General features: G+C 40.6%; 1 protein-coding gene across 12 annotated transcripts in view; it reads right to left on the bottom strand.

Annotated features, from left to right (window-relative positions):
* Positions 1-12,096, bottom strand: part of KIDINS220 (kinase D interacting substrate 220) — a 95,501-nt gene extending 83,405 nt beyond the window's left edge. For 8 of the 12 annotated variants that reach the window (XM_057309416.1, XM_026518447.4, XM_026518463.4 and 5 more), the window contains exons 1-2: positions 11,917-12,082; positions 4,991-5,134 (exon numbers count right to left, since the gene is read on the bottom strand). In XM_057309416.1, the coding sequence (XP_057165399.1) occupies positions 4,991-5,098 (108 nt within the window). In that variant the 5' untranslated portion in view covers positions 5,099-5,134; positions 11,917-12,082. Of the gene's footprint in view, positions 1-4,990; positions 5,135-11,916 lie in introns of all 12 variants that reach the window. The other 4 variants (XM_044390152.3, XM_044390153.3, XM_026518477.4 and 1 more) reach the window with 2 other exon arrangements.
* Between the last annotated feature and the right edge of the window lie 11 nt (positions 12,097-12,107).

Below are 12,107 nucleotides of genomic sequence, written 5' to 3'. Positions count from 1 at the left end.
ATTATCTTAAACAACATGTTTACAATTGAGTCATAACTACAGACATCAATTATTACACCAAGCTTGCCTCTGTCAGCTCTAACACAAGCTTTCTATAGCATCCTTCCCCCTTCTAATCAACTGAGATAAAAAGTGAGATAACAAAGTCATTAGTCTAATACATAAGTTAAAGCCAATTAATCCTAAATCCATGGCCCTAAGGATATATGAATTTTACATCAGAGTTTTCAGATTAGTAACTCCAGAGACTCAGAAGTTTTCTGTTTACTTTCTGGGGTCACAGTCACACTTCAGATTGTTCACAGAGACAGGTGCTTCTAGAGTATGAGGGAAAAAATAACATAGATGTGCATAAATACCTATAACACAAATAAGAAAGATGATATAAATTTGATTAACTAGAAACAAGCCACACGAAAGACTTGAATAGTCATTTGTTTCTCTTGCAAAAACTATTACTATTAGTTGTCTCTCCAGTATCCAGAGTGACGGGATTTTGTTTAGGGGTAGCAATGTGCTCAGCTAAAAAAACCCACATTGTTCACCCTCACTTGCAGCTGGATATGATCCCATGATACTGCTCTAGCTAAGTCTCCCAGGACAGCTCAGTAATTAGACTAGTTCAGCTCGCATGTCTTTTTCCATCTTCTTGCCCCATACGTAGACAAATGCTGGAGTTGTAGCAAGATGGCTGACATGCAGTCACCAGCACTCAGTGAGGAGTGGAGAGACAGGAAGGAGCCTGGGAAGATACCCTGAAGCTATCATATCAACCTTGGAATGGTTCCTCCAGCTTGTCATCATGTGAGAAAAATAAGACCTTACTTTGATTAAGACACTATTTTAGGAGCTATTACGTGCATTCTCAACTGATACACCTTTTACAGCTACACTAATCAAAAAGATAAATAATTTCTGAAAAAGGTTACTATGAGGTTTTACTGGATTCTCAAAGATAGAAGAAAAGTTACCTTATAAGCTAGGCCTTATAACAAAACATTTACTTATTCTATTAGTTCTTGCTTAACCAATCTTGTAACTACATTTGTGGAGATAGAGTAACTTAGAAACAGCTATGACAACTTTATACTTTCACTTCGAAATGAATCACTAAAGGCCCCTTCCATACCTAATTCCACACATCCCAGTAAACCCCAAGTCCACTGCTTCCCAGAATACATAGAATCACATAACCCCTACTCCACTTATAATAACCTCAAGCCAAAAGACATTAGAGCAAACACTGAACCAATTGAAGTTCCCCCAACAGGTCCCATACTTACCTCAGCTTCCCAGAAGACTACAATGCAAACATATTTCCTACTCAACATCTCTTTGCTCTTCCCAATTCCTAGGTAGTCCTACTTCTATTTATTTAGATGTACCAGATTTCAATAACCATTGCCCTTTAAAGCAAACCTTTGAAGAATGTATACTTCTTCCAATAACTGTAGTGAAACTAAAACATTTTTAAATTCTTCTTTGAAATGTCCCTCCGATTCTATTTCTAAGCACACAACAAAATGCACCCCATGAATTTAAAGTTCCACTTCATTTTCCTAGGAGAATACTGTCCAACCTCAGCACGATAATCTTGTACCAAGAAGAGCTGAGAATAACTTTCTGTTCTTTCCGAGGGGAGGGGAGGGGAGGGGAGGGGAGGGGAGGGGAGAGGAGAGGAGAGGAGAGGAGAGGAGAGGAGAGTTGAGCTGAGCTGAGTTTCACTACTCTACAAAGGGCAAAGATCTATCATCATTGAGAATATTCACAGGCCAAGAGCTACGTAGCTTACAAACAAAGCAGAGAGAAAAGAAGGCAAGAAATTAGCATTTACTGATGGCAGCAATTATATGCTAAACACAGTATGGCAATTTTCCCCACATTATTTTATTTTATTGATGTAATCTTTAGGAGACCTTTTCAAAACTGAGAAACAAAACACATTAACATAAAGTAATTAAATACTTTTAAGGTCAAGAAAGAAGAGAAGAAAATCCACACAACTTTACAAAATTCTATAAAATTTAAATTTTATCAGAAGCTGTAGAAGCAAAATGCCAAAAAAGGCCTTGGGAAAGCTACTTTCTCTCCAACCCTCACACTGAGCCATAACTGAACAATCCAGGCTGTTTCAAATCATTATTTTAAAACTCCAATTTCAATTGATGCAATACTAACCTAGATATAAATACCATTAATATCAGGGGTTGCCTGGTGGCTCATTCAGTTAAGCAGCTGATCTTGATTTCACCTCAGGTCATGGTCTCAGGGTTGTGAGACCAGGCCCCACATCAGGCTCCATGTTCAGTGTGGAGTCTGCTTGAGATTATCCCTCTCCCTCTCCCTCTGTACCTTCCTCCATTTGTGCACTCTCTAAATAAATAAATATTAAAAATTTTAAAAATAAATACCATTAATATCAGTTAAATGCTACCTCATGCATGATATCTAGTGAAGCTCTATACCAAATATGCTTCATTCCTTATGGGAATAAGATTAATATAATTTTGTGCTTATTGATGTGTTATATTTCTTCTTCCAAGTGAAGCTATTTTCTCAGTATTCCCATAGAAAATGTCTATGAAGTAAAATTTAATATTTTTTAAATATCATTTTATTATTCCAAATATGCTAATATACGCTAATAAAATGACTACTTTTGTAAATAACTCTTGATAACAATGAACAATCTCCAATTACAAATTTTCTCTCTTATCTGTTTAGAACAATTATTGACAACGCATAATCACAGAAGAGTTACCTAACCAAAACATATTGTGTTCAATATAGAACACTGAAAATATCAGCATATCATTAGATGAACTTATGCTGAAAACTCAAAGAATCGCAATAGATCATAAACAGATTATAGTTTGAAATAAAACAGAACAGAGTTCAAATCTGGGTTCTACCAGATAATATCTGGGATAGGAAACTAAGGGATTAAGCCATTTACCTGTAAATCAAGATAAGTAACAGCATTATTCTTTATAGATGTTGCTATGCAAATTAAATGAGCTGATTCAATAAAATCATTATTCTAAGGTTATTGCAATAACAAATTTTGTTATAGAATAACAAAATTTTATGTTAAGATTTCCTTATGCCAGTTAACATTTAATGAAATTAGGTCCCCTATGTCAAAAATAATCATAATCATAAAGTAATAACTGCTGATTCCACAACTTTAAAAAATTTACCATATGTGTATATTCATGTTCATAGCAGCACTAGTCACAATAGACAAGAGGAAGAAAAACACCCAAATTTCCATCAATAGATAAACGCATAAGCAAAATTCAATGGAATAGTATTCGGCTTTAAAAAGGAAAGAAATCAGGGTGCCTGGATAGCTCAGTTGGTTAAGCGCGTGCCTTTGGCTCAGGTCATGATCCCAGGGTCCTGGGACCAAGCCCTGCAACAGGCTCCCTGCTCAGCAGGGAGTCTGCTTCTCCCTCTACTTCTGCTCCTCCCCACTGCTCGTTCATTGTTCTATCTCTTTCAAATAAATAAAATAAAATCTTTAAAAAAATAAAATAAAAATAAAAAGGAAAGAAATCTTGTCACATGCTGCATGATCGAACTTTAAGGATATTATGCTAAGTGAAATCAGCTGTCACAAAGACAAATACTATATGATTTCACTTATATGAGGCATTGAGAGTAGTCAAATTCATAGAAACAGAAAGTAGAAGAGTAGTTACCAGGGACTGGTAGAGAGAGAAGGGACTGGAGAGAGTTACCAGGGACTGGAGAGAGAAAGAAATAGGGAGTTGCTATTTTACAGGTATGGAGTTTGAGATCTGAAAAAGTTCTGGAGATATTTCACAACATTGCGCATTAGTTACAGCACTGAACACAAATGAAATGGTTCAGATGATAAATTTTATAAGTTTATCCCCACAACAAAAAAAATAAAACTCTTTACATGTCTACACGCACAGATACATATATGTATCACGCATACAGACATACATATGTATTTATTACTTTTCATCACCTTATCCACTGGCAAAAAAATTACACTACATTGAAAATACAGTTTTAAGAAAGTTTTGGGTTTTTTCCCTTAAGTTTATTTATTTATTTATTTTTAAGTAATCTCTACACCTAATGTGAAGCTCAAATTCACGATCACAAGATCAGTAGTCATATGCTCTTCAAGCTGAGCCAGTCAGGTCACCCTAAAGTTTTATTTTTCTTAAATTCAAAAAAATAAATACAAACTTTGACACTTAAAAAATGCATATAAAAAGGTTTTTAGTCCCTAAAATGCTGTATTGTGATGCTTCATGATAAAATAAAATCAACAATTTCCTTACTTGTATTGTTGAATAGAAATATCTAATAGAAGTTAATGAAAATGGTAAATATATATGTCCTTATCTTATTAAACAAAACACCCGACCTATTTAACTGTTTCTTAAAGACGAAGGCTCTTTAAAATCCCTAAGTGTATGGAATGAATAACTCAGAAAGAGAACTAAGGTTCCATTAAAGAAAATATTTCAAAAATTTTGTCTAGTTAATCTATTTCTAAGATTGGGTCTAGAAGCTCTCTAAAACTCCCTAGAAACACTTCAGACTTAAGTAATCAAACTTCCCAAATACTGATTATTCCATCTAAAAAAAAAAAAAAAAAAGTCAACCATAAATCTAAACTCAATATTCAATCATGTATGTAAGTTCAAATGTATTCCAAAAGTATGGAATTTGAAGTACTTTTAACAATCTTACCAAGCTTAAGAACTTTATATTTCATACTCACCTGTATCCTTAGCACAATGCCTGTACACAGTAGTTGGTGTATATCAACAAATATTTGTGAGAAGAATTTAATTTTAGAAACTTGGTCTTAGGGGGTGCCTGGCTGGCTCAGTCAGTAGAGCATCCAACTCTTGATCCCAGGGTTGTGAGTTCAAGCCCCATACTGGGTGTAAAAAAAAAAAAAAAAAAAAACCAAGAAAAAAAAAAGGAAACTTGGTCTTACCTCATTTCTCTCATCTACATCTTTGCATTTTTCAAGAAGAGCTTTCAGGGCAGGAATGTTTTCTTCTTCTACATAATTTATTACACTCTGTGATATCAGAACTGACATTTTCACAGAAAGCTGTAGTTATCTTTATTCCAATACCTGTTAAAGGCAGATTAGATAAAATACACATAATTTGTGATTAGGAAAAAACTAATTTAGTACTAACTATATTATCATTTTTAACCTTAACCTTATATAAACACACCTCTACTGGCAGGAGTAAAAACAAGGCCCCATAGCTCAGCTGTCAAAATGCCCACCCCTCCTTTCCCAATACTCACATCTCAATCTTAACTCATCTAAATCCCAGATGCATACCCCAAACCATTCTCAGCACCACCCCTAAACAGGAGAAAGTGCTCCACTGCTCCTTCATCTCCCCAAATGGCAGCTCGAGCTCCATTCTTCTATGGAATTATCCATGACTGATCTCATCCTCTACACCCTACATTCTACCTATTGGCAACTCCTTTTGGCTTCAACTATAAAACATCTTTCACATCTAACTACTACTCACCACCTCCATCCCAACCAGCCTGGTCCAAGCCACTGTGAGTTCTCATCTAAATCCCAACTATTCTTCCTACCTCCACTCGCCTTCCCCACAGTCTATCCTCCACAAGGCAACCACAGTGATCTTCTGAAAATATTTAAGTGTGGCCAGAGCTTCTTAAACTATACTATGCATCATAATCACCTAGAGAGCTTGTAAAACCCAGATGCCTGGGCCTTACCCTCAGAGATTCTGATTTGGTAGGTGTGCGTGCAGCCTGAGTCTGCATCTTTAATAAGCTCCCAGAGGATGCCACTGCTTTAGCTGCTGACTGAAGAACCCCACCTGGAGTAGCACTGAGTCAAATTCCATCCATCCTTATTCAAAGCCCTCCAATGGCTTCTCAAAGAACTCAAATCACATGTGTTACCTTGGTCTCAACGACTCTAAGTGACCTCATCTCCTACCACTCCCCCTTACCCATTTCATGGCTTGAACACGCCAAGCGCTGTGCCATCTCAGGGATTCTGTCTGCCTAAATCTCTTCCACCAGAAATGCACATGGCTCCCTCCTTCACTTTCTTCACTCACCTGATTAGGAAATTCTAACCTAACCCTGTGATATAAAATAGTAACAACCTCGCACATCCTCCATAGTGGTCCCCACACTCCCACCACCTTGCCCTGCTTTGCTATCCGTTGCAATTACCACCACTGCAAATATATCATATTGTGTGTTTATTATCCATCTACCACTGATAGAACATAAATTCAAAAAAAGTAGTCATGTTGTTTTACCCAACTGGACATCCAAATGTAAATAAACAAACCTCAGTGCATACCTTGCACAAAATGCATATACTAAAATTGACTTAAATATCCAAAAGCACAAAACTTCTGGAAGATAATATAGACTACTTTGGATTAAGCAAAGACTTCTTTGATATAACACTAAAAGCATGGTCCTCAAAAAAAAGAAAAGCGATAAATCAGAGTTCACCAAAATTAAAAATTCTTGCTCTAAGAGAATAAAGTTACTTGGGACTGGAGACATCTTTTTTCCTTCCATTTTCCCCCTTCTTGAGTAATGTCAGTTACTGGTATCCCATGTTTGTCCCCACATTGAATTTTATAGCACATGACTTATTTCTCGAGTTTCACAGGTTCACAGATGGATAGGAATCATGCCTCAAGATGGACTCTATTCAGAGTCTCGCTCATACCTGATTTAGATGATGAGATTTAGAACTTGAGAGCTGCTGAGATTCAAATGAGATTTTGGACTTTGAGTTAATGCTGTAATGAGCTGAGACTCTGGGGGGCCTTGGGATAGGGTGATGTCTTTTGCATATGGAGTAGAGGTCTATCTCTGGGGACCAGAAGACAGAAACTATTCCACTATATGATTCCATTATATGACATTCTGGAAAAGGAAAACTACATGGACAGAAAAAAGATCAGAGGTTGTCAGTCTAAAGGAGAATGAGGAGGCTACATTGGGGTACAAGGGAATTTGGGGAGTTTTGGAACTATTCTATATTCTGCTTGTGGTGGTAGTTGCATGATTATATACATTTGTCAAAATTCAGAACTGGACAGTAAAAAGGGTAAATAACATTGATGTAAATTGTACTTCAATAATGCCAAAATCCTCAAAAAAAGTTATGTTACTTGATCCAGTAACTTCGCCCCTAGGTATCAATTTTAAAAACACAGGAAACATGGACAAAGATTTTAAATACAACACAATTTTATTCATAAGAACAAGAAACTTAAGAGACGGGAGATTATATAAATGATTATATGTTCACACAGTGGAATAATACACAGTCACCAAATGTTTCAGTGGCAGAAAAAATTAAAAAAAAACAAAAACAAAAACACAACTACATATACAACAGCTCAACTATTGTAAATATATACATTATTAAATACTGAAATGAAACAGATCAAATGGTGATGGCATTAATGTAATTTTTATTTTCTTTAGAAACTTTCCTAGTTTTCCAGAATGTTATACTTTTCCTGAAGTATAACTGACATACAATATCCTATTAATTTCAAGCGTACCTAGTGATCCCCCTAAGTCTGGTTGCCATCCATCACCACACAAAGTTATTACAATATTACTGACTGTACTCCCTATGCTGTACAATCACATCCTTAAGAATATGATACTTCTACCACTGCAAACCAGTAAGAGATTTTTATTAACAGTCGTCACCAATATCCAATGCCTTCATTTGTTCTCACATCTTATAGGGTCAAGTCTACCACAGTAAGGCATCCAGGATCTGCCTCCAACTACTACTCTTCTTTATACCAGCTCCACTCCCTCTCACAGCCCAGCCAAGCTGAAGCACTCAAAGTTGTCCCTGCCTGCATGCTGCTCCACACACAGGACTTTGCTCAATTTACTCCTTCCACTTGGAACACCATCCTCACGTCCACTGTATCAAAGCATCAACCACACTCTCCAGAGTACAACCACTACCATTTGCTGTCTAATGTATTTCCTAACATCTGACATCAGCCAACCAGACTCTCAGAGCCCTAGTTTAGGGCCTTCACCACCTATGCTAATCAAGACTCCTTTGGGTACAAGGGACAAATTTAAACTAGCTTAAGCAAAACAGTACATTTATTTAAGGATACTGATTTATTTCCCATAACCACATTGTGGGAAAGGTGGGTGCCATTGGACTTCAAATGCCAGTAGAATTCTCATTCTCTGTTGACTTAATCTAGTTTCGTTATAGACCAACTTCTTCTACACAAATGGGAATATGGCTGCCAACAGCTATCTAGTCCAAATCAGATAGTTTCTCAAAACAGAGAAAGCAGACTATTCTTTGTTCCCAGATTCAAAAGTCCCAGGTTGGGTCAAGTGCCAACTGGAACCAATTAACTATAGTCACAGGGTTGGGAAGGGGTTACAAGGTCACATAGTATTGGCACTATTTCCAGAAAAGAGAAAACCGTTGTATTGGCACCTGTCCTAAGAATTTCTACTGTACCATCTCTCACCTGGATCAATGTGATAGTCCCCCAACTTATGTCTCCTCTCTCCAGTCTTCCCCCACCTCAATCAAGTTGCCACACTGAAGCAAGAGTGAGCTAAAATACACTTCTTTTAAAATCCTTCTGTTAGTCCCCATAAATTCATGCTGGAAGAACAAAAGATGATGGCTTTGTTACTAGCAAGTTATTCAAGGGACTTGAACCCTCAAAGCCTTTGAAAGCCACTGTAAAGAATCAATTCTGTAATTCCTATGAAGAGCTTTGCTCTGTGCAGAACAGTGAGGACTCATAAACAATTCTGGATAATGACGGTGAAGACCTGTAGATCCTTCACAATCTGGCCCCGTCTTGCCATTCCAGCCTCATCTCTGTCTCCCCTCCCAGCCCCATCCCTCCCACCCTTGACCCAAAGCTGCTTCCCTACTCACATCCACTCTTCCAGGTCCAGGCAGACTAATCTGCTTGCAACCCTTGGCTGTCCCACACTTTCTTTTTTTCTAGGCCTCTGCATTTACTGCCCCCCTCAGCTTAGAAAGCCCACCCATCCACAGATATGCCTGGAGAGTTCCTACTCATCCTTGTGGATTGGCTCTAACATTATCTGCTTCTGAAAGCCTCCACTGACTGGCTGCTTACTGTAAGCTGGGCCAGGGCCCTGATCTCAGACCCTATCCCTGTGGGTATATCTAAATTTTGACTGCTCATATACTATTTTACTCATTCTTGTCCACAACTCTAAACTCCAAATTCTTGAGGCAAGAAACCCACCTTATATCTGGCACAAAACTGGAGCTAAGAAAGAGAAAAGCAGCCCCTGACTGTAAGGAACTGGCCTAGCACGCACAGCTAGACCCTGGTTTTCCCACGTGAAGATAAACATGGACAGCCAAGTGACTACGTAGTGTAACCCAAGAATCAATGAATAGCATGGATGGAATGTGTAAGTAAAAAGTAAGCACTAAGACTGGAAAGTGAGGGTGGTTGGTTAGATCTGTAACTTCTTCAAGGATAAGGTCTGTCTCTCCTTTGTTCTTATATTACCAGAACCTACTACAGGAATATACCAAGTAGAAACATCATCGGTAACTGTCAAATTAACTAACTGCATAGGTGTACTAAACGTGCCTCTTCTGTACGTCTTTGCCTGCTCACAGGCTCTGCTACCCTCAACGGCCCTGTTTTCTACCACCAGCCATTATCAGCGATGGGCACATGATCTGGGACATGTGAATGCTCAAAAACATAAGCCGGGCCAATGAGATTCCTCTCTTTAGAACTGGTAATAAGAAACCAAAGACTCAGTCATTATGGGCCATGTGCCAAATGATACAGTTTTGAGATAACCAGTCAGCAGAGAGAGAACCTAACAGATATGAATAGAGAAGTAAGAGAACAAATGCAGCTCCTGAGAGAGAGGCAGAAGGTGAAGCTGCCTTGGGTCCTGATTTCTTGCTGATTCTCATTAAGTCCTATAAATCTCCTTTTCCCTGAGGTAAAAGAGTAAGTCTTTGTTTCTTGCCTTCTAAACAGCCCTAACATAATGACAGATAAAGCTGAGAAACTGACAGTTTTTGAGCAAAAGCAGGAAGAGGGAGATGGCACACTGGCATGAACCTAGGAAAGTTAATCTCCCAGCAGTGTATGTGGTCCAGGATAGAAAAACACAAAGAATTAGAACTCTGGACACCAGTTAGGGAACCACCAAAACAACCCACAGGAAAGGGGATGAGTGGTGGGAATAAAGAAGAAACGACAGATATGATCTTGAACAATATAAAATCCCCCATATTTGACATTTTAACCTACCAAAATACCCAGAAGAGAGATCCGGATGTAAAAATCAAAGAAACTATGTGACTGCAGATTAAAAAAAAAAAAAAAAAAAAGTCAAGGATGACTAGATGCCAAGCATCGGTGACTGGAGGAGGGTGTACCCATTAACAAAAAAAGGAATTCAGGAGGAAGTCAGGACTTTTCGGGATGATGGTCCCCTCCATCTTCACCACTCTGGCCACGGGGGTGCTTTGGCCAGGCTGAATTTGAGGTGCTCCAAAAAAGCTGCGTTGGTTAATCCACCCAGTATTTGTAAAAACAGATCTGGAAATCATTCACACAAAGAATGCAGACCAAGGATTCTCAAACCTGTGTGCACCAGAGCTACTTGTCAAGTATGTCAAATACAAATATTCCTTGGCTTCTCCCCCAAAGAATCCCAGCCGATAGATCTGGGGTGAGCCCAGAACTGACATTTTAACAAGCACCCCGAAAAGATTCTGGTGAGAGTCTCCATGCGACTAAAGCTAGAGAACAAAGAACACAACCTAGCCGCAGCACTACTCCCCCTTGGCTTTCCATCAGCTCCCGAACGTGCTTTAAACGTTTTTAGAAGTTCAGTCCTCAGTGTTGTCAAAGTGTGGGCAATGATAAAACATCAGAATAACCCCCTGGAATCGAAAGGGGTGATTCCAGAGCCGCACCCCAGGCCAGCTGAACGGGAATTTCTGAGGGTAAGGCTAGGAAAACTACATTTTTAGCCAGCGCCCCTAGCGGCTGGCAGAGATGGTTCCACAAACAGCTATTAGTAAGAAAACAGTCTTCATTGGTTTTAACCTTCCTCTATGTCAAAACAACTTGAAAGAAAAATAATCCAATATTGCTGGCTGACAAATCGTTTCCCTATAAATAAATCATGGAAGCATCGTAATCAACGCCTTGCTGATATTTTGTCAGGCACTTAAAGGCCTGCACAGGACAATGGAGCAATCAAGCCCGATAAGAAAGCAAAGGAAGAAAACTAACCACGTCGCCCTTGGAAGCGCGGGGAAAGAAACCTGGAACACCTGCCTTAACGGCACCAGCTAAGGCGAGTCCCGAGATGCAGGGTGTGCCAGCGGCGGCTGCACAAAAGACAACAGTTTCACTAAGGCCCCCTCCCCCCTCCCCCCTCTCCAGCCAAGCGCCTCTCGGCGGACCGAGACACCGGAGACACCGAGTCCGAGAGCTTCCCAGCGCTCCGGCTGGCGCGGCCTCTCGGGAAAAGCCAGACCTCGAGCTCCCCAGGCGCCCAGCCGCGGGCCCCCACACCCGGCCTCGCCCTCTCCCCGCCCGGCCGCGGCCCTGCCACACGGGGCCTCACCCCCTCCCCCTCCGGCCGCGGCCCCTCCAACACTCAGCCTCGCCCCCTCCCCCCCACCCGCTCCTCACCTGGCCGCGGGCCCCCACACCTGGCCTCGCCCCCTCCTCACCAGGCCGCGGGCCCTCCACACTCGGTCTCGCCTAGCCAGACTCCCGGCCTCTCCCCCTCCCCGCTGGGCCTCGCCCCCACCTCCTCTCCCCGTCATCCCGCGAAGCCGACCATCGCACTGACCGTCTCACAGTCCGGCCTGAGGACCGTGCCCACAGCTCGAACGGAAAGGGCCTGCTTAGCCGCAGGCGCTGTCAGAAGACGGGAAAGGGAGAGACGGCGGCTTCCAGCGCTTCGCCCTCACCCAACCCGGCGGCCATTTTCCTCGCGCTCCGCACACTGACAGGTCACGAGGCCGCGGGCGGCGGGGCGGG

The sequence above is a fragment of the Ursus arctos genome, unplaced genomic scaffold (genome assembly GCF_023065955.2).
Source record: "Ursus arctos isolate Adak ecotype North America unplaced genomic scaffold, UrsArc2.0 scaffold_8, whole genome shotgun sequence".
NCBI classification, from domain to species: domain Eukaryota; kingdom Metazoa; phylum Chordata; class Mammalia; order Carnivora; family Ursidae; genus Ursus; species Ursus arctos.
The sequence above is the reverse complement of the archived record's forward strand: the minus strand, read 5'-3'. Positions and strand labels throughout refer to the sequence as shown.